At 43.3% G+C, this 21,866-nt stretch overlaps 2 protein-coding genes across 6 annotated transcripts in view; both read right to left on the reverse strand.

The window, feature by feature from the left end:
* The window catches only part of LOC110497400 (zinc finger and BTB domain-containing protein 20), a 34,033-nt gene extending 27,612 nt beyond the window's left edge, over window positions 1–6,421 (reverse strand). For 2 of the 5 annotated variants that reach the window (XM_036953691.1, XM_036953688.1), the window contains exons 1-6: window positions 5,920–6,411; window positions 2,530–2,660; window positions 2,185–2,334; window positions 1,991–2,110; window positions 1,369–1,521; window positions 932–1,043 (exon numbers count right to left, since the gene is read on the reverse strand). In XM_036953691.1, the coding sequence (XP_036809586.1) occupies window positions 932–1,043; window positions 1,369–1,521; window positions 1,991–2,110; window positions 2,185–2,334; window positions 2,530–2,660; window positions 5,920–6,202 (949 nt within the window). In that variant the 5' untranslated portion in view covers window positions 6,203–6,411. Of the gene's footprint in view, window positions 1–931; window positions 1,044–1,368; window positions 1,522–1,990; window positions 2,111–2,184; window positions 2,335–2,529; window positions 2,661–5,252; window positions 5,895–5,919 lie in introns of those variants that run through there. The other 3 variants (XM_036953689.1, XM_036953690.1, XM_021573486.2) reach the window with 3 other exon arrangements.
* A 13,536-nt stretch (window positions 6,422–19,957) lies between these two features.
* The window catches only part of LOC110497402 (gastrula zinc finger protein xLCGF3.1), a 31,151-nt gene continuing 29,242 nt past the window's right edge, over window positions 19,958–21,866 (reverse strand). The window contains exon 5 of the mRNA XM_036953798.1: window positions 19,958–20,011. Coding sequence (XP_036809693.1) covers window positions 20,005–20,011 — 7 coding nt within the window. The 3' untranslated portion in view covers window positions 19,958–20,004. The remainder of the gene's footprint in view (window positions 20,012–21,866) is intronic.

Below are 21,866 nucleotides of genomic sequence, written 5' to 3' on the forward strand. Positions count from 1 at the left end.
CACCTGAGGAAACCCCCGGAAGTGTCCAGGGACACCATGGCGTCATCCGAACATGGGCCCTGTATGTCACCGAACCCACCGGCTCACCACCTCCCTGCTGGGAGGCTAGTTCCACCTTTTCCGACAACAGCCTCAAGCCCCTCTCCGCTTCCTGCACCACGGTCCCAGCCAAGTTGCCGGATTCTTGGAAAGGAAAGTCACAAAGAATGCTACAACGTCTTTCCAGGGAGTTTTCACACATTATGTGGCAATGCGCACACGGACTGGTTCGCATAGTATAACCGCATGACTGGGGGCGTGATCGTGACCCTGAACCCGGCTTAGCCATCGTCGTCTCGGTCGCTTTCTGAGCCATCTTACTCATTGCTCCAGAAAACTGATGAATAATTAACTGTTTGGGATTAGGAAACTAACGATACCAAATACAAACTTCAGCACACAACGTCCAGGGGGGTGAGCACACTCTACCACAGTCTCGTTTTCCAATTGTTTGTTTTAGTAGGGTTAATTGTTCCTGTTCACACCAAGGTGAAGAGTGGAATAGTTGACGGAATAAATCCGAGCCTCGCGATTATCACCTGTGGAAGGACGGGGCTTCCAGCGAGGTACAGATTTCATTGGCCTTGTCAGGCGTGATTGTGGATCCTTCAACCAGTCACGAGAGTGCGACTCCCCATAGTATGTTGTACCGAAGTTGACTGACTGACTGAAGAGGAACTCCAATACATTTTTCTGTCAATTACCTGGGGAAGTTCATGTTTTTGTATGTCAACATAAGTTGTATTCATTTCATTTTATGAATGAAGAAAATGAAGAAAGAATCATATACAGGCGCATCACTACTACCATTGAAGAAGGCTCTATGCTGACTTTTTACTTTTATTTTTACAAGGAGTATGTAATCTATAGGTTAAATGTATTTCTCCCTTACCTTGCTCCCCCATCTTTAGTCCACTCAGCAGATCAATGCTCTCGGGTCCGTCTTCTATTGTCTCCTCTTTGACCAGCAGCAGATCAGGCTTCCCATCCTCCATGTCTACTGGCTGTAAGAGATACAGAGTGAGAGGATGTTGGATCAAGAAATCTGATATGAGCACCCTGCTATGGAGCATCTTCTGATTGGGCAATGAGGGATTGCTATGAGTACTATGCAAACATGTTAGTTGATTTGATTACTTGACACTCTTTAAAATGGTTTGATAATTCAGGCATGGTCCCACCCTTTTGACAAAATTAATCAAGACCTGGGCCAGTTTCCACAGTCTTAGTAGGAGTGCTGATCGAGGATCAGAACTCCTACTCTGATAGGCTATGTGGATACGAGCCCTGACCTAATACCATTCAGACAGTTGTTTACAGTGGGCTCACCTCAGTGAGACTGTGTGTGGTCCTGTGCTGCTCAGCTGGTTCCTCTGTGGGTTCAGGAGGAGGTGTAGTCTGGTTGTCCTCTATGACCATGTTCCCCTCAGTGTTCCCCAGACCCTCCTCCTTCACCAGCAGCACCTCTGGACCCTCCTCCTCCTGGAAGAGAGGTGATACAGATTACACAGACATACACTCCCTCGGGTACGTACACACACACACAGATAATAAACCCACTTTCAACATGGAGTGTTTACCCATCTCCACTACGTTTGAGTCCTATACTGTAGTTACAGAATGACTTCATTGTTGTTAAACCCATCACGGTGGACATAAATAAATATGTTGTGGATAAATCAGTCAGCTATGATAAGTCAAAGGTCATCAGATAAACCTTAAACTATTTTGAAGTGTACAATAAGTATTTGACTTTCACAGTCACCTCATCTAGAATCAGATCCTCCCCTTTCTTATCTAGGCACCCTTCAGAGTATACACTACTACTGTATTGGTTCCAGTCCCCTCTAGACAGATCAGTCTGTCTCTAAACCCAAGGGCATGTTGCCAGGGTCCATCTCTGTAGAGTTAAAACCCGATGGATCATCACCACCAGTGTCTAATGTCTCACCATCTCCACGGTAATGAACCATTCTCTGGCGTTGGTTAAATACTGGAAAGTACTCTGGGCCCGGATCAGGAGGACAGACCAGTGGCCCCAGCCTCTCTGAGTCTGATCCGTGGTCAGATCCTGTATGTAAGAGCCTGTGTGTTAAAATCTATGTCTGTCTCTGACTTGAGGACGGTGTTCGGCGTTCCACTGACCTCCGTGATGCTGCGTTGGGTCCTGGGCCTGGGCGGTGCTGGGACGATGGTGGGGTCTTCAGTGGCTTCATGGGGCACTCCAGCCACTCCAGTCTGGATGTGTCTGCTGTGCCGTGGGTCCTCCTCTCTTTCAGACCAGGCATCTGCAGGCTGACACAAGAAGAGAGGAGGTTATTACCGGTAGTCTAATTGGATAACAATGTTGTAGGAAAGTCTCACAAGCTCCCCTATGGCAGATAAATGAGGATGTACTTGTAAGCATGTGAATAGCCAAGGGGAGCCTTTCTGAAATATACTGGTCACATTTGTTGGACTGTAATTTTTATGTAATACTATTACACTAACTTCTATCACGATAACGTGCTGGGTTGAGGTTCCACTCCCCTCATCAACAGTGATTGGTTGGTCATCTCTCCATGTATTGTCTGTCACTGGCTTCACAAAGCTCCTGTGGCCTCCAGAGAAATGTCCTTCACCTGAGAGTGATTGGGGGAAAATAATGGATTAGGTTAGTTACTGTCAATGCTCAATGGTATATTGTACACTATTGTTACTGTCTAGAATTGGCAAGGATGTAAGGCAACACTTCTCATAACTTCTTGATATACTATTTATTGATCAATGTATTAACCTATTTAATCCCATATTTTCCCCAGACATGAAAATATCCAAATCAAGTGTCATTAGTAACCCTTTGAAGTAATCCATCATTATTTTATTACATTTGAATGGAAAAGTAGGTTGAAAAGGTCTGTTTTATGGTCGGTCACAATTGTGACCGGTGGGATAATGTTAGGTATACTAAATTAACATATTTCTCCTATGCAGTTATCAAAGTTCTTATAAATCCCAACCCAGTTATTCACACATTTAAAACTCTGTCACTGGCAGTCCCCAGCATTGCCACTAGAATGCCCCGTCACATTCTAGTGTGACTATTTTACACATCAAAAACCCTTATACAACACGATATGAATACTGAGAGCAAAGACAGACAAAAAAAAACAACCATCAACGTATTTCAACATTGTTACTTTAGTTAAACATGTATTGAAACATTAATATTGTAACTTTATTGTAACATTTCAAATTGTACTTTAGTGCAATATTCATTGTAACTGTCATTGTGACATTTTAGTCGAACATTCACTAACAACTGTATAGCATTCGTGTGATTCATTCCCACTGAACATAAAGGTAACATTTAGGATAGAGGTAGCCTGAAGAATATACATTCAAGTAGAGGCCTACACTGAACAAAATACAAAATATATAAATATATATATATCATAGAGGTACGCTTCAGAACCAAGTGCATTAGTTTGTGCTTCACTGTTTTGAACTATGATCAGTCAGTCCTGGTACATCTACTGTCATACAGTATGTCTTGAATCAATTGACCTTTCTTTTCCAAAAACATTTCAGTCATTTTGATTGTCTTGATCGTCGACTTTTCTTTTCTTCCTAGTCCGTTGTGCTGCTTCTCCTCACCCTTTATCGACTTTTCTTTTCTTCCTAGTCCGTTGTGCTGCTTCTCCTCACCCTTTATCGACTTTTCTATTCTTCCTAGTCCGTTGTGCTGCTTCTCCTCACCCTTTATCGACTTTTCTTTTCTTCCTAGTCCGTTGTGCTGCTTCTCCTCACCCTTTATCGACTTTTCTTTTCTTCCTAGTCCGTTGTGCTGCTTCTCCTCACCCTTTATCGACTTTTCTTTTCTTCCTAGTCCGTTGTGCTGCTTCTCCTCACCCTTTATCGACTTTTCTTTTCTTCCTAGTCCGTTGTGCTGCTTCTCCTCACCCTTTATCGACTTTTCTTTTCTTCCTAGTCCGTTGTGCTGCTTCTCCTCACCCTTTATCGACTTTTCTTTTCTTCCTAGTCCGTTGTGCTGCTTCTCCTCACCCTTTATCGACTTTTCTTTTCTTCCTAGTCCGTTGTGCTGCTTCTCCTCACCCTTTATCGACTTTTCTTTTCTTCCTAGTCCGTTGTGCTGCTTCTCCTCACCCTTTATCGACTTTTCTTTTCTTCCTAGTCCGTTGTGCTGCTTCTCCTCACCCTTTATCGACTTTTCTTTTCTTCCTAGTCCGTTGTGCTGCTTCTCCTCACCCTTTATCGACTTTTCTGTTTTCCTTTTATTGTCTTTTTCAGCCCTTTTTCATTCGCTCTCATCTCCTTTTCTACGATCCATGGTATATCTTGAAGCAATCAATGTGCCGTGGCGCTTTGTATTTCTCACATGCATAGGTAGTACGTTTGTCACAATGATGGCTTCTCCTGAACCGGAGCATCGTGTTGATTGGCCAGTGAGAAGCTTTGTTATATCTTGCCTGATCTTCAACAGTGGTGGCCAGTAAAGATCTCCTTCCGTGGCTCAGTGGTTTCGTGCCAAACTTTTGCATTTTTGGGCTGTATACTATGTGTTTTGGAATCACATCGGTGGCAGGCCTCTTCGATCGTTTGAACTCAATCTTTATTTTTGACCACCTGCAACTTTCCCCTTGGCTCTTCTGGCTGACCCCTCTGGCTGGTAGAGGCCCTTGGCCCTTCATTATCAACAATGGAGGGGGGTGGGGGAGGTTGTGGATCGGGGGGGGGGAATAATCACTGATAACGTTGTTTCTGTCGTGATCTGTTTGCATAGGTTCAGTATATGCATTCAACAGCCTGGCTGGCGAATGGCCTGTCCATAGTCCATATCTGACCCATCGCTATCACAATCACTCAGGACAGCATCTTTCTCATTTTGAGGGATAACTGCAATGTTGCATGCCTTGTCTGGGCAGTCACCTAGATCCAACATATCCAGAACTTGACTCAAAGTGATACGAAAAGAAAGAACAGAGTAGAAAGTTAGTTATACACATACATAGTTCTTGTTTTGCCTATGTGTATACCTAGATGCACTGTGTTATCCCCCCGGTCACTATTGTTGCCGTCAACATGTTTACACATTCTATGGCCACACTGAACAAAGTTGAGTAATTGCAAATGCATATATCAATACTAGACACCTTAAAATGATGTGTACCAAAAATCTTTGTGCTATCTTTATGTTAACATACTTTACTAACCTGTTGTTCGGGAGCTTTGATGCAGCCATCCTCTTCTCATTTCTCATGGTGCAACCAGGAAGTAAACAGCTCTGGTCATGTGACAATTTACAATAAACATGTGACACTGCACATCATTCATTGAGACCCTCTATTATTTCAATATTTGCTGTAAATGCATTGATAGATCATTCAGTAAAAGTTTTAGAGCCTTATAACTGAAAACGTTTTTTCCGGTCACAAAATGGGATTAAATAGGTTAAGTTTGATGCATCAAATTGTTTTTAATGAGTAAATAATAGGAAATGCAGTACATCAAATATTTAGTTAGAATATTATATTCTGTCTTTATGCAAGATAGCTAAGTAATCCGGGGGAACTCTTGCATACTATCCAAAAACTGACCAAGACCCAATTCTAGTTAACACAGTGTCAAAACTTGGTCCTAAGAGATGCACTTTTTTCCCCCCACCAACACTGCAAAGCTGATTTAAATGATCAAATCTTGATGATTAGTTTACTATTTGTATCAGATGTGTAGTGCTAGGGCAATAACAAAAAAAACTACACCCTTTAGGGTCTGGAGGACCGAGTTTGGGAAATGCTGAGTTAACACATCTAAAGTCACACATGCGCATAGGATAACGGGGCGACAGGCCCCGCAGCCTCCCTCTTCTGCAAAACGTACCTCTGGTCATTCCTCTGTTTCGGTTGAGGATCTTAACACTACTGGGACGACTGGCGAGGACGCGCTCTCGCATTGTCCTTTCTGCGCGCTCCCGTGCGACTTTCAGATCGAGTAGCTGTAGTTTCCTCCGCAATGAGCTGTTTTCTTTCCGACTTTGAGTTATTTCCAAACGAAACACTGCATAGTCGTCGTCTACGAGTTTACAGATCTCTGCAACGGCTGCATTTGCTAGCACCTCCATGATGGAGGCTATCTGAGTGTGAAAAACCATACAGTTAGCCATTGTTAGCAGCTAGCTAGCGTTAACTAGATAACATCGATCAACCAAGTCCTGTCTCCAACGAGAATTAAACACTACCTGGGAAAAGTATGTGATGCTGTTCATTTAAATGTCATGAGTTCCACTGCGTTAATAAACGTCTTAATAAAAACGCTAACGTGGAAATTGTTCTTAGTCAATGTTCACTTCCGTTTAAACTGAAGAGAAATGATCTTATTGGGTGGCGTCATAGCTCAAAGGGTGTGGTTTGAATAACGGTCCTGTTTTACGTTACCCATCAAATCTCAAATGATCGAGTATCTTTTAATACCTGTGTTTAGTATGCTAGACATGTTTGATGTAGCAATGTAAGTTGATTTTTGTATAATGAATAATAAAAAATTAGCTTAAAAAAAAAGTATCTTTCAAGCTGAGAGCAGACTTGTTTAGAAAGAGCATTGTGTTAGCAAAGATAGAGTAGAAAATAATAGAATCACCTCAGTAAGGTAAATATTAATCTGTCCGAGTTCTGTTTAGTTGACTGCTTCTATCTCTACAAGTTACCACAAAATATACACGACATTTGGAATAGTTAAATTATGATTTTAAAGTACCTACCCAGGTAGCTGGCTAGCACTCACCTGGCTAACTTGTGTGCTGTCATGAGGGACGCCCAACAATATGATTTTTTTCTAAGTATTGAGAACGCTTGGAAGCAGGCAATGTTGAAAAGTAATCTTTAGACATGTTGTAAGTATGCGCCCGCAACCCATATTCTCCGCAAAATGCTCTCATGGTCAACAGAGCTGATCATGGACTGTTGGATATCAGACAAACAGCAGCGATACATAATTGCAAATCTATTGTTTTGTAACTAATTACAGAATACAAGTCACTGATACACTTCACAATAATTAGTAAAGGCTGAGTCACCTTAGAAGCTTAGACATAAGAGAATGTACATGAAAACAGCATACAATAAGTGTACTGGACAATTTATTGCTTGCCCTGCATTAGCAGTATCAATGACAATGTGTTCAGAATTGTATGTATTGATCAGACAATTATTTGATCATTTACAATAGGCCAGCATAGCTGATATGTTGAGCAACATGAACACTCATGAGAAATAAAGGTGAAAAATAATGGTGAGACAACTGACAAACAGTGTGCAGGAACCCATTGACTCGTGCAAATTGTAACACTAATCTCCTGTCCAAATGCTTGAAAAAACAATACAAAGTAACATGTGATATCACCTAAAAGTGAATAAGTTATGCTTTAGGAAATGCAAACAACTGCCGAGATTGATGGGGAGGGCAGCGGGAGAGGTGGGTGACCCATGTACCCCGCTTCAATCAAGCATGCTTCAGACACCCCCAAGATTAAAGCGGGAGACAAATCCAGCCATGCCCTCCTCCTTGTCAGGCCTCTCACACTGGGCAGATGGGTCCTGGGATGGACAGCTCGCACAGCTTCCCCACATAGAGTGCTGGATCAAGGGTGATCTTGCTGAAGAGAAGGAGCCTGTCTACATAGCCTGTAATGTTTTTGAAAAATGGGTAGTGTAATGCTGTAATGCTTGTTAAATGGGTAGTGAATTTAATTTACATTTATTTACTGTTCTGAGTTTGGATGCTATTTATTTGTTGATGTAGTGATCTATCCATTCTACAATGTGTTTTCTTGTGTTTTTGGTGTTTCTGATATAGATATTACTGAGTTGGACCAAGCCATTAAACAAATGCCTATAGGTAAATCTCCTGGACTGGATGGCCTGACTCCTCAATTCTATCGACATTTTTGGCCTGAGAGTTATTGCTTTTGGTCTACAAAGAGGGTATTGCTAATGCTATCTTACTTCCTTCTTTGAGACAGGGATTAATAGTTATTATACCCAAACCAAAGAAGGACACTCTTTACCTGGACAATTGGAGACCAATCACATTGTTGGCAACTGACTATAAATTACTAGCCAATGTCTATGCCAATAGGCTGAAAAAGACCTTGATGATATAATCAGTGAAACTCAATCAGCCTTCATTAACATAAAAAAATAACATTAAAAAAGTCAATTATGTTATGTTTAGATTTGTTTGGAGGAGTAAAACATATTATATTCAGAATCACAATTAGTGAAAGGCTTTAATCGTGGAGGTTTTGTTAATGCAATTTATATGTTTAAATGAATGATTAGAATATTCCACCCTGAAACCATATAATTGTATGAAATTGAGTAGTCAGTAAAATTATATATCTGTGAGTGTAGTTTTAGTCAGAATTAGGGTAAAACAATATATCTGTACAATATGTCTTTATAGTATCTTAAACACAGACTGTCTGAGCAAAATTCGGTGCCGACTTGACTAGAGATTTGTGAGAGGACAGGGAGTACGTCTCAAGGTCCCAAGGTCTCCCTAATCTCTGTCGGCTGGGTAGTGAGACAGTATGTGCGTAGGATACCTTCTGTTTGTGTGTGAAAGTATGTGCATAAGGAGTCTGTTTGTGTGTGAAAGTATGTGCGTAAGAGCCAGTATCAAATGAATGGTTTTGTACAACGAACCAGCGCTCTCGTAAATAAACTTTCTGACTATCGTAGCTGGGCCTCCGTCTGTTTCATTCAACCAGTATCTTACAGATTCTGGGTTGCAGACAGTAGTTTAATTGAATTGTGTTATGAACACTGAGAACATAATTCTCATGACAGGTTTACTGTCATGTACTGTCATGTTGTCTTGTCTCTGTCCTTTCCCTTCACCCTGTCTCCCTCTGCTGGTCGTGTTAGGTTACCTTTTCTCCCCCGCTTTCCCCCAGCTGTCCCTTGTCTCCTCTAACTACCCATTCACCCCGTTCCCCACCTGTTCCCTTTTTTCCCTCTGATTAGGTCCCAATATCTCTCTCTGTTTCTGCTCCTGTCCTTGTCGGATTCTTGTTTGTTTGTGTCATTCATGCCTGAACCAGACTGTCGTCATGTTTGCTGTAACCTTGTCCTGTCCTGTCGGAATCTGCCGGTCCATCTGAGCCTACCTATGTTTGGTAATTAAAGAAGCTCTGTTTAAGTTGATTCGCTTTTGGGTCCTCATTCACGCACCGTAACAGAAGAATCCGACCAAGAATGGACCCAGCGACTTCGGATCCTCTCCACTCAGCCGTCGAGATCCAGGGAGCGATGCTAGGCAGACACAAGCAGGAATTGTCTGCTGCTCGACATGCCGTTGAGACCCTGGCCACCCAAGTCTCCAACCTCACAGAACAGGTTCACCATCTCCGCCTCGATCCACCGGCCACTTCCAGGGCTTTCGAATCTCCGGAGCCCAGAATCAATAACCCGCCGTGTTACTCTGGGGAGCCCACTGAATGCCGCTCGTTCCTCACCCAGTGTGATATTGTGTTTTCTCTCCAGCCCAACACTTACTCCAGGAGCACTGCTCGTGTCGCCTACGTCATATCTCTCCTTATTGGACGGGCTCGTGAGTGGGGCACGGCAATCTGGGAGGCAAGGGCTGAGTGTACTAACCAGTATCAAGACTTTAAGGAGGAGATGATACGGGTTTTTGATCGATCTGTTTTTGGGGAGGAGGCTTCCAGGGCCCTGTCTTCCCTATGTCAAGGCAATCGATCCATAACAGACTACTCTATTGAGTTTCGCACTCTTGCTGTCTCCAGTGGCTGGAACGAGCCGGCCTTGCTCGCTCGTCTTCTGGAGGGTTTCCGCGCAGAGGTAAAGGATGAGATTCTCTCCCGGGAGGTTCCTTCCAGCGTGGATTCCTTGATTGAACTCGCTATTCGCATTGAGCGACGGGTTGATCTTCGTCACCGAGCTCGTGGAAAGGAGCTCGCGCTCTCCGTCGCCTCCCTCTCCGCATCACTACCATCTTCCTCTGCCGGCTCGGGTGCTGAGCCCATGCAGCTGGGAGGTATCCGCATCTCGACTAAGGAGAGGGAACGGAGAATCACCAACCGCCTCTGTCTCTATTGCGGTTCCGCTGGTCATTTTGTCACTTCATGTCCAGTAAAAGGCCAGAGCTCGTCAGTAAGCGGAGGGCTACTGGTGAGCGCTACTACTCCTGTCTCTCCTTCAAGATCCTGCACTACCTTGTCGGTCCATCTACGCTGGACCGGTTCGTCAGCTTCCTGCAGTGCCTTAATAGACTCTGGGGCGGAGGGCTGTTTTATGGACGAGACCTGGGCTCGGGAACATGACATTCCTCTCAGACAGTTAAAGGAGCCCACGGCCTTGTTCGCCCTGGATGGTAGTCCTCTCCCCAGGATTCAGCGTGAGACGCTACCTTTAACCCTCACTGTTTCTGGTAATCATAGTGAAACCATTTCTTTTTTAATTTTTCGTTCACCTTTTACACCTGTTGTTTTGGGCCATCCCTGGCTAGTTTGTCATAATCCTTCCATTAATTGGTCTAGTAATTCTATCCTCTCCTGGAACGTCTCTTGTCATGTGAAATGTTTAATGTCTGCTATCCCTCCTGTTTCCTCTGTCTCTTCTTCACAGGAGGAGCCTGGTGATTTGACAGGGGTGCCGGAGGAATATCACGATCTGCGCACGGTGTTCAGTCGGTCCAGGGCCACCTCTCTTCCTCCACACCGGTCGTATGATTGTAGTATTGATCTCCTTCCGGGAACCACCCCCCCCCGGGGTAGACTATACTCTCTGTCGGCTCCCGAACGTAAGGCTCTCGAAGATTATTTGTCTGTAGCTCTTGACGCCGGTACCATAGTCCCCTCCTCCTCTCCCGCCGGAGCGGGGTTTTTTTTTGTCAAGAAGAAGGACGGGTCTCTGCGCCCCTGCATAGATTATCGAGGGCTGAATGACATAACAGTGAAGAATCGTTATCCGCTTCCTCTTATGTCTTCAGCCTTCGAGATCCTGCAGGGAGCCAGGTTTTTCACTAAGTTGGACCTTCGTAACGCTTACCATCTTGTGCGCATCAGGGAGGGGGACGAGTGGAAGACGGCGTTTAACACTCCGTTAGGGCACTTTGAATACCGGGTTCTTCCTTTCGGCCTCGCTAACGCTCCAGCTGTCTTTCAGGCATTAGTCAATGATGTCCTGAGAGACATGCTGAACATCTTTGTTTTCGTTTACCTTGACGATATCCTGATTTTTTTCACCGTCACTCCAGATTCATGTTCAGCACGTTCGACGTGTCCTCCAGCGCCTTTTAGAGAATTGTCTTTTTGTGAAGGCTGAGAAGTGCACTTTTCATGCCTCCTCCGTCACATTTCTCGGTTCTGTTATTTCCGCTGAAGGCATTAAGATGGATCCCGCTAAGGTCCAAGCTGTCATTGATTGGCCCGTCCCTAAGTCACGCGTCGAGCTGCAGCGCTTTCTCGGCTTCGCGAACTTCTATCGTCGTTTCATCCGTAATTTTGGTCAGGTGGCAGCTCCTCTCACAGCCCTTACTTCTGTCAAGACGTGCTTTAAGTGGTCCGTTTCCGCCCAGGGAGCTTTTGATCTCCTCAAGAATCGTTTTACATCCGCTCCTATCCTTGTTACACCTGACGTCTCTAGACAGTTCGTTGTCGAGGTTGACGCGTCAGAGGTGGGAGTGGGAGCCATCCTTTCTCAGCGCTCCCTCTCTGACGACAAGGTCCACCCATGCGCGTATTTTTCTCATCGCCTGTCGCCGTCGGAACGTAACTATGATGTGGGTAACCGCGAACTGCTCGCCATCCGGTTAGCCCTAGGCGAATGGCGACAGTGGTTGGAGGGGGCGACCGTTCCTTTTGTCGTTTGGACTGACCATAGGAACCTTGAGTACATCCGTTCTGCCAAACGACTTAATGCGCGTCAGGCGCGTTGGGCGCTGTTTTTCGCTCGTTTCGAGTTCGTGATTTCTTATCGTCCGGGCTCTAAGAACACCAAGCCTGATGCTTTGTCTCGTCTCTTCAGTTCTTCAGTAGCCTCCACTGACCCCGAGGGGATTCTCCCTGAGGGGCGTGTTGTCGGGTTGACTGTCTGGGGAATTGAGAGGCAGGTAAAGCAAGCACTCACTCAAACTCCGTCGCCGCGCGCTTGTCCTAGGAACCTTCTTTTCGTTCCCGTTCCTACTCGTCTGGCCGTTCTTCAGTGGGCTCACTCTGTCAAGTTAGCCGGCCACCCTGGCGTTCGGGGTACGCTTGCTTCCATTCGCCAGCGTTTCTGGTGGCCCACCCGGGAGCATGACACGCGTCGTTTCGTGGCTGCTTGTTCGGTCTGCGCGCAGACTAAGTCCGGTAACTCTCCTCCTGCCGGCCGTCTCAGGCCGCTTCCTATTCCCTCTCGACCGTGGTCTCACATCGCCTTAGATTTTGTCACCGGACTGCCTTCGTCAGCGGGGAAGACTGTTATTCTTACGGTTGTCGATAGGTTCTCTAAGGCGGCTCATTTCATTCCCCTTGCTAAGCTTCCTTCTGCTAAAGAGACGGCACAAATCATCATCGAGAATGTTTTCAGAATTCATGGCCTTCCGTCAGACGTCGTTTCGGACAGAGGTCCGCAATTCACGTCTCAATTTTGGAGGGAGTTTTGCCGTTTGATTGGGGCTTCCGTCAGTCTCTCTTCCGGCTTTCACCCCCAGTCTAACGGTCAAGCAGAACGGGCCAATCAGACTATTGGTCGCATCTTACGCAGTCTTTCTTTTCGCAACCCTGCGTCTTGGTCAGAACAGCTCCCCTGGGCAGAATACGCCCACAACTCGCTTCCTTCGTCTGCGACCGGGCTATCTCCTTTTCAGAGTAGCCTCGGGTACCAGCCTCCGTTGTTCTCATCTCAGTTCGCCGAGTCCAGCGTCCCCTCCGCTCAGGCTTTTGTCCAACGTTGCGAGCGCACCTGGAAGAGGGTCAGGTCTGCACTTTGCCGTTATAGGGCGCAGACTGTGAGAGCTGCTAATAAGCGTAGAACTAAGAGCCCTAGATATTGTCGCGGTCAGAGAGTTTGGCTCTCCACTCAGAACCTTCCCCTTAAGACGGCTTCTCGCAAGTTGACCCCGCGGTTCATTGGTCCATTCCGTATCTCTCAGGTCATTAATCCTGTCGCAGTGCGACTTCTTCTTCCGCGATATCTTCGTCGCGTCCACCCGGTCTTCCATGTCTCCTGTGTTAAGCCCGTTCTTCGCGCCCCCGCTCGTCTTCCCCCCCCCCCCCCCCCCCATCCTTGTCGAGGGCGCACCTATCTACAGGGTCCGTAAAATCTTGGACATGCGTCCTCGGGGCCGTGGTCATCAGTACCTAGTTGACTGGGAGGGGTACGGTCCTGAGGAGAGGAGTTGGGTTCCCTCTCGGGACGTGCTGGACCGTGCGCTGATTGATGATTTCCTCCGTTGCCGCCAGGTTTCCTCCTCGAGTGCGCCAGGAGGCGCTCGGTGAGTGGGGGGGTACTGTCATGTACTGTCATGTTGTCTTGTCTCTGTCCTTTCCCTTCACCCTGTCTCCCTCTGCTGGTCGTGTTAGGTTACCTTTTCTCCCCCGCTTTCCCCCAGCTGTCCCTTGTCTCCTCTAACTACCCATTCACCCCGTTCCCCACCTGTTCCCTTTTTTCCCTCTGATTAGGTCCCAATATCTCTCTCTGTTTCTGCTCCTGTCCTTGTCGGATTCTTGTTTGTTTGTGTCATTCATGCCTGAACCAGACTGTCGTCATGTTTGCTGTAACCTTGTCCTGTCCTGTCGGAATCTGCCGGTCCATCTGAGCCTACCTATGTTTGGTAATTAAAGAAGCTCTGTTTAAGTTGATTCGCTTTTGGGTCCTCATTCACGCACCGTAACATTTACAGGCTATTGATTTTGAGTCGTTAGAATTAAATGGTTGAAATTATGTCTGTCTAATCCTACTTCTATGTGGCATCATATCCCTAACAGTCTGTTTAATAAACTTGAATGTGGACTTGAATTCCTAATGAAATGTGATTTTGACCCTCCAAAATTACCTGCGAAATTGTTTAAGTTTCACCAGCAAATGTTATTTTTCTAGAAAATGATATTCAAGCACAATTTTTCCCCTACAAAACATTGATTTGGAATAATAGAGTTATTAAAATGAATAGGAAATCCATTTTCAAATGCCTTTGGTTTGACAAGGGTATTCATTTTGTATGTGATTTGGTAGACAACACTGGGGAGTTTGAGTTCATTGGTAAATTTCAGGTTAATATTACTCAGAGAATATATGAAGGTTTTGCAAAGCAATTCCACTTCCTTTACTTGGATTTATTAAGAACACTGTTATATTGTGAGGTTGTTCTCTCTTTTCCAAGTTTACAAATTAATAACTTGAATCTATTGGATAAAAAATGCAACAATAAGTGGATATGATTGGCGGTTAATTAAGTCATTTTTTGGTGATTATAATTCAATATATTGCTATGAATGTGACCAACCCATGCTATGGTCAAAAGCGACTACCTTTTTCCTCACTTGTCCAGTTATCCCAAAAGTTAAAGAAACTAATTTCAAAATATTTTCTTCCATCTACCCTCTTAATGATTTATTGCACAAAAGATTCCATTTTGACAAAATGCCTTGTGTTTTTTGTTCCTCTGATTCAGAATTAATAGAGCATTTATTTTTTTTCATGCCACCATTCTAGTAAACTATGGATTGAAGTTCATGAATGGTTGTGTATAAAATCTCCAGAAATACCTATGTTTACCTTTGATGATGTTGAATGGCATTATGCATATCCTTGTAATTCTGAACATAACTATTTTATTAACATTATTATTCTCTTGTCCAAATATTATATTCACAAATGTAAATGTGGTGGAAAAATCCCCTTTTTTGTCATTTTTTTTCCATTGAACTGTTACAATTTTATGAATCCCTCAAACTTGTGAAACGTAAAAAGTTGGAAAAATTATTAGAAGTCATGTCTCTGAATGTCTGTTAATGTCTCATTGCCTTGTCATATATTAATGATGTCCATTATTATATATACACTGCTCAAAAAAATAATGGGAACACTTAAACAACACAATGTAACTTCAAGTCAATCACACTTCTGTGAAATCAAACTGTCCACTTAGGAAGCAACACTGATTGACAATAAATTTCACATGCTGTTGTGCAAATGGAATAGACAACAGGTGGAAATTATAGGCAATTAGCAAGACACCCCCAATAAAGGAGTGGTTCTGCAGGTGGTGACCACAGACCACTTCTCAGTTCCTATGCTTCCTGGCTGATGTTTTGGTCACTTTTGAATGCTGGCGGTGCTTTCACTCTAGTGGTAGCATGAGACGGAGTCTACAACCCACACAAGTGGCTCAGGTAGTGCAGCTCATCCAGGATGGCACATCAATGCGAGCTGTGGCAAGAAGGTTTGTTGTGTCTGTCAGCGTAGTGTCCAGAGCATGGAGATGCTACCAGGAGATAGGCCAGTACACCAGGAGACGTGGAGGAGGCCGTAGGAGGGCAACAACCCAGCAGCAGGACCGCTACCTCCGCCTTTGTGCAAGGAGGAGCAGGAGGAGCACTGCCAGAGCCCTGCAAAATGACCTCCAGCAGGCCACAAATGTGCATGTGTCTGCTCAAACGGTCAGAAACAGACTCCATGAGGGTGGTATGAGGGCCCGACGTCCACAGGTGGGGGTTGTGCTTACAGCCCAACACCGTGCAGGACGTTTGGCATTTGCCAGAGAACACCAAGATTGGCAAATTCGCCACTGGCCCCCTGTGCTCTTCACAGATGAAAGCAGGTTCACACTGAGCACATGTGACAGACGTGACAGAGTCTGGAGACGCCGTGGAGAACGTTCTGCTGCCTGCAACATCCTCCAGCATGACCGGTTTGGCAGTGGGTCAGTCATGGTGTGGGGTGGCATTTCTTTGCGGGGCCGCAATTAGGTACCGAGATGAGATCCTCAGACCCCTAGTGAGACCATATGCTGGTGCGGTTGGCCCTGGGTTCCTCCTAATGCAAGACAATGCTAGACCTCATGTGGCTGGAGTGTGTCAGCAGTTCCTGCAAGAGGAAGGCATTGATGCTATGGACTGGCCCGCCCGTTCCCCAGACCTGAATCCAATTGAGCACATCTGGGACATCATGTCTCGCTCCATCCACCAATGCCACGTTGCACCACAGACTGTCCAGGAGTTGGCAGATGCTTTAGTCCAGGTCTGGGAGGAGATCCTCAGGAGACCATCCGCCACCTCATCAGGAGCATGCCCAGGCGTTGTAGGGAGGTCATACAGGCACGTGGAGGCCACACACTACTGACTCTCATTTTGACTTGTTTTAAGGACATTACATCAAAGTTAGATCAGCCTGTAGTGTGGTTTTCCACTTTAATTTTGAGTGTGACTCCAAATCCAGACCTCCATGGGTTGATAAATGTGATTTCCATGGATAATTTGTGTGATTTTGTTGTCAGCACATTCAACTATGTAAAGAAAAAAGTATTTAATAAGAATATTTCATTCATTCAGATCTAGGATGTGTTATTTTAGTTTTCCCTTTATTTTTTTTGAGCAGTGTATATATATTTATTTTTTCACCGGGCGTTGCCTGGTGTTCTATTTTTAATGTTTTATTGTATTCACCGGAATGTCCCTGTATTGATGTGTAATATTGTTATTAGTGTTGCAATACATAAAAAAAGATGGATAAGTCAACGTACAAGTGTAAGTAAAAACAAATTCAAATCATTTAGAAATTGCGCTACTAATGCACACGACCGCACAAACACGTCTCGTAAAAAGTAAAAATGTTTTTGTTTGGTTAATTTTTGGAAATTGTATAAAGAAAACATTTTCCTTCTTAAGAAGTTCCAGCTGGGCAGGCTAACGTCAGTTAGCTAATTAATTTGCTAGCTATCATACAGTAGGCGTATATTAATAATGATATAGTTAATGAGTAGAAATTGAAATACAATCATAATTGACTGTAGCGCATATAAAGCAACCACTAGCTACCGTGGCTGAAAACACAATCATCAAATTAAAAATCATTCTTCCTCCCTTGCCCTGCAAGTGTATACTCGTCAGACGTTATCAGAAATGTCCACTTAATTTGGTGGCTGAGGGGATAGGGTGTGTCTTTTAAGTGTTTGGAATGGAGCTGAGATTTCAGTCTTTGAGGTGTGTTTCCTGACTGATTCCGCATTTGGTTAATAAATGTCCCCCATGAAACATTGTAGACGCGGAATCCTATTTCACGTCCTCAAAATCCCCAGAATGAATCTAACTAAGATAACAAAAAAATCTTTAATTAATTTTGACGTTTTAGTTGCACAATTTTACATAATCTAAGGAGCTACTGGGCATGTCTGTCTCACTGTCTATCTATGCTATTGGATAGAACACAGCCACTGCAGCTGTAAACCCCATGTTAGTGGGCAAATGGACCTTGTCAAATCAAAACCCAACCTTCATTTACCTGTTGTGATGCACTGATGTTCCAAATGCCGTTTTAGAAGAGACGGACTTTATGACCTTGTAGTCCATTTTGACAATATCGATGCCACATAGGCCGTTTTCAAATGGAGTCATTGCTTTTTAATGGCAGTCGCTCTTTAACTCTTACCATATGTGGTCTGGAGCCTGCTGGTTTTCTGTTTTACCTGATAATTAATTGCACACACTTGGTGTCCCAGGTCTAAATTAGTCCCTGATTTAGAGGGTAACAATGAAAAGCACATTGGAACTGGCTTCGAGGTCCAGACTTGAGTTTGAAGGCCCTATATTATGTTCTGTATATGTACAGTCACCTCCATAATTATCATCACCCTTGATTAAGATGAGCAAAAAAGACTCTAGTTAATAATTAAAATAAATAAAATATTGAGCTACAGTGAATTCATAAAGTATTCACACTCCTTGACTTTTTACTTTTTTTGTGTGTTACAAAGTCATAATTTTTTGTGTCAAAGATCTACACAAAATACTGTCAAAGTGGAATAAAAATGCAAACCTTTTTAAATAAATGAAGAAAAAAAACAATAATATATCTTGATTAGATAAGTATTCAACCCCCTGAGTCAATGCATGGTAGAATCACCTCACAGCTGTGAGTCTTTCTGGGTAAGTCTCTTAAGAACTTTGCACTCCGCGATTGTACAATACTTGCTCATCATTCTTTTTAAAATTCTTCAAGCTCTGTCAAGTTGGTTGTTGATCATTGCTAGATAGCCATTGTCAAGTCTTGCCATAGATTTTCAAGCTGATTTAAGTCAAAACTCAGGAACAGTTAATGTCGTCTTGGTAAGCAACTCCGGTGTATAGTTGGCCTTGTGATTTAGGTAATTGTCTTGCAGAAAGGTGAATTTGTCTCCCAGTGTCTGTTGTAAAACAACTAAATCAAGTTTTCCTCTAAGATTTTGCCTGTGGTTAGCTCTATTCTGTTTATTTTTATCCTAAAAAACTCCCTAGTCCTTGCTGATGACAAGCATACCCATAATATGATGCAGCCACCACCATGCTTGAAAATATGAAGAATGGTACTCAGTGATGTGTTGTGTTGGATTTGCCCCAAACACAATGATTTGTATTCAGGACAAAAAGTACATTAATTTGCCATATTTTTTTCAGTATTACTTAAGTGCCTATTGCAAACAGGATACATGTTTTGGAATATGTTTTATTCTGTACAAGCTAACTTATTTTCACTGTCATTTATGTTAATATTGTGGAGTAACTACAATGTCATTGATCCATCCTCAGTTATCTCCTATCACAGCCATTTAACTCTGTAACTGTTTTAAAATCATCATTGGCCTCATGATGAAATCCCGGTGTGGTTTCCTTCCTCTCTGGCAACTGAGTTAGGAAGGGCGCCTGTATCTTCAAAGTGACTGGGTGTATTGATACACCATCCAAAGAGTAATTAATAACTGCACCATGCTCAAACAATATTCACTGTCTACTTTAAAAAAAATCCTTCTACCAATAGGTGCCCTTCTTTGCAAACCATTGAGATTGTGTCACTGGTCTGCACACAATACCCCATAATGTCAAAGTGGAATTGTGGAAGTTGTGGAATTGTGGAAGTAAAAATGAACATCTTTTTTTTTTAAATGGCAAATTATATTATTTTATATTAACACAACTGGTCAGAGAATGAAAAATACTAAAAAAAGATAGGTGCCAAAATTATTGTCACCCCTGTTTTCAATACTCCAGCACCCTCCCCTTGCAAGGACAATGACACTGGGCCTTTTTCTAAAATGTTTTATGAGACTGGAGAACACATTGGGAGGGATCTTAGACCATTCCATAAATAATCTTTCCAGATCCTTGAAATCCTTTGTCTGCGCTTATGGACTGCCTTCTTCAATTAAACTATAGGTTTTCAATGGTCGGGAGACTGAGATGGACATTGCAAAATGATTTTGTGGTCAATTTACCATTACTTTGTGGATTGTGATGTGTGCTTGGGGTTATTATCTTGCTGGAAGATCCACTTGCGGGCAAGTTTCAGCCTCCTGGCAGATGCAACCATGTTTTTGGCTAAAATGTCCTGGTACTTAGGGAAGTTCATGATTCCGTGGACCTTAACAAGGGCCCCAGGACCAGTGGAAACCAAGCAAATTAGCCCCATAACATCAAAGATCCACCATCATATTTTACAGTAGGTATGAGATTAGGTTGTCTTCTACATATGCTTTATTTTCAAGTCATCTCACCATAGCACCGCCTGGAGTTTGCGGAACGGTATTGGTAGTTGGATTGAAACTGGTGCTATGAGGGGGAATGAGCATCGGAAGACTATATGGGCTATATGATTTCTCCATTACCTTGCTCACCCATCTTTAGTCCACTCAGCAGGTCAGTGCTCTCTGATATGTCTTCTATTGTCCCCTCTTTGACTAGTAGCAGATCAAGCTTCCCATCCTCCATGTCTACTGACTGTAAGAGATACAGAGTGAGAGGATGTTGGATCAAGAAATCTGATATGAGCATCCTGCTATGGAGCATCTTCTGATTGGGCAATGAGGGATTGCTATGTGTACTACGCAAAGATGTTAGTTGATTTGATACAATGAAAACGTGTTAGTTGATTTGATTACTAGACACTCTTTTAATGGTTTGATAATTCAAATGCATGGTCCCACACGTAAAACTAAATTAATCAAGACCTGGGCCCATATCCACAAAGAGTCTCAGATTAGGAGTGCTGATCTAAGAAACTAAGGAATTAACATGGTCCACACACACCCACACAGTTGTGAAGCGGGCACGACAGCACCTATTCCCCCCAGGAGGATGAAAAGATTTTCAGGAGGCACTCAGATCCTAAAAAGGTTCTACAGCTGTATAACACTGGGACCGAGCTCGCTGCCATCCATGACCTCTATATCAGGTGGTGTCAGGGAAAGGTCCAAAAACTTTTCTCGTTCAAATATTTTTTCTTGAACACACAATAATGGTGTATAGGTATAAAAGACAAGTATACAATTATTATCTAAACATAAAAGAGCAGACAGAAACTACAAGACCCAGAGTTCTGGGTACAAAAAAAATCATACAGAACATGACATACATTTATACATACATCCCCCCCATTTAGTCCCCCCCTTATTCCCCCCTTATCCCCCCCAACTGCTCGGGTGGCGGGGCCAGCACATGCTGCCCAAAGGTAGATTCAAATATTACAATTGAGAGTGCGTTAAAATGTACAAATTCACAGCGCCGACTGGTCCAAGTAAGAGAGGAAAGGTTGCCAGATTTGATCAAATGTTGATAATTTATTGTTCAGAATATATATAATTATTTCTAAGTGTACAGTGTTTGCCAATTCGCTGAGCCATATTTTGGTAGAGGGCACTTCCCTCCTTTCCAAAACATTAAAGATTATTTTTGAGACTAAGAGATGAGTTGTTTTTGGGGGCTGGTTAATCTGTTTAGGGAATCAGACACTCCAAGGAGGATCAGAAGCGGGTCTGGGCCTATTGAAGTCTCCAGAACTTCAGAGGATCCTAAAAATTCCACACCAATGACCATACAAGCTAGAGCATAGGGCAAAGCAGTGGAATAGTGTACCCTGCGCAGCCTGACATTTATCACACACAGGGGATGTATCAGGTAACTGAAAAAGTGATGTCTGGAGTTCCAGAAACTTTTCAAACACTCCAGCCACCCAAGACATTGACAGTTCTCTCTGCTGCCGAACGGCCAGTGGTGGAAAAAGTACCCAATTGTCATACTTGAGTAAAAGTATAGATACCTTAATAGAAAGTTGCTCAAGTAAAAGTAAAAGTCACACAGTAAAATACTCCTTGAGTAAAAGTCTAAAAGTATTTGGTTCTAAATATACTTAAGTATCAAAAGTAAATGTAATTGCTAAAATATACTTAAGTATCAAAAGTAAATGTAAGTGCTAAAATATACTTAAGTATCAAAAGTAAAGTAGAAGAATAAATCATTTGAAATTCCTTCTTTTAAGCAAAGCAGACGTTGTCTTGTTGTATTGTATTTGGTTCTAAATATACTTAAGTATCAAAAGTAAAGTAGAAGAAGAAATAATTTGAAATTCCTTCTTTTAAGCAAAACAAGACATTGTCTTGTTTTTAAAAGGTATGAATAGCCAGGGGCAGACTCCAACACTCAGACATAATTTACAAAAGATGCATGTTTTTAGTGAGTCCGCTAGATCAGAGGCAGCAGGGATGACCATGTGTTGTCTTGATAAGTGCGTGAAGTGGACCATTTTCCTGTCTTGCTAAGCATTCAAAATGTAACAAGTACTTTTGGGTGTCAGGTA

Source organism: Oncorhynchus mykiss, chromosome 19 (assembly GCF_013265735.2).
Source record: "Oncorhynchus mykiss isolate Arlee chromosome 19, USDA_OmykA_1.1, whole genome shotgun sequence".
Taxonomy (NCBI): domain Eukaryota; kingdom Metazoa; phylum Chordata; class Actinopteri; order Salmoniformes; family Salmonidae; genus Oncorhynchus; species Oncorhynchus mykiss.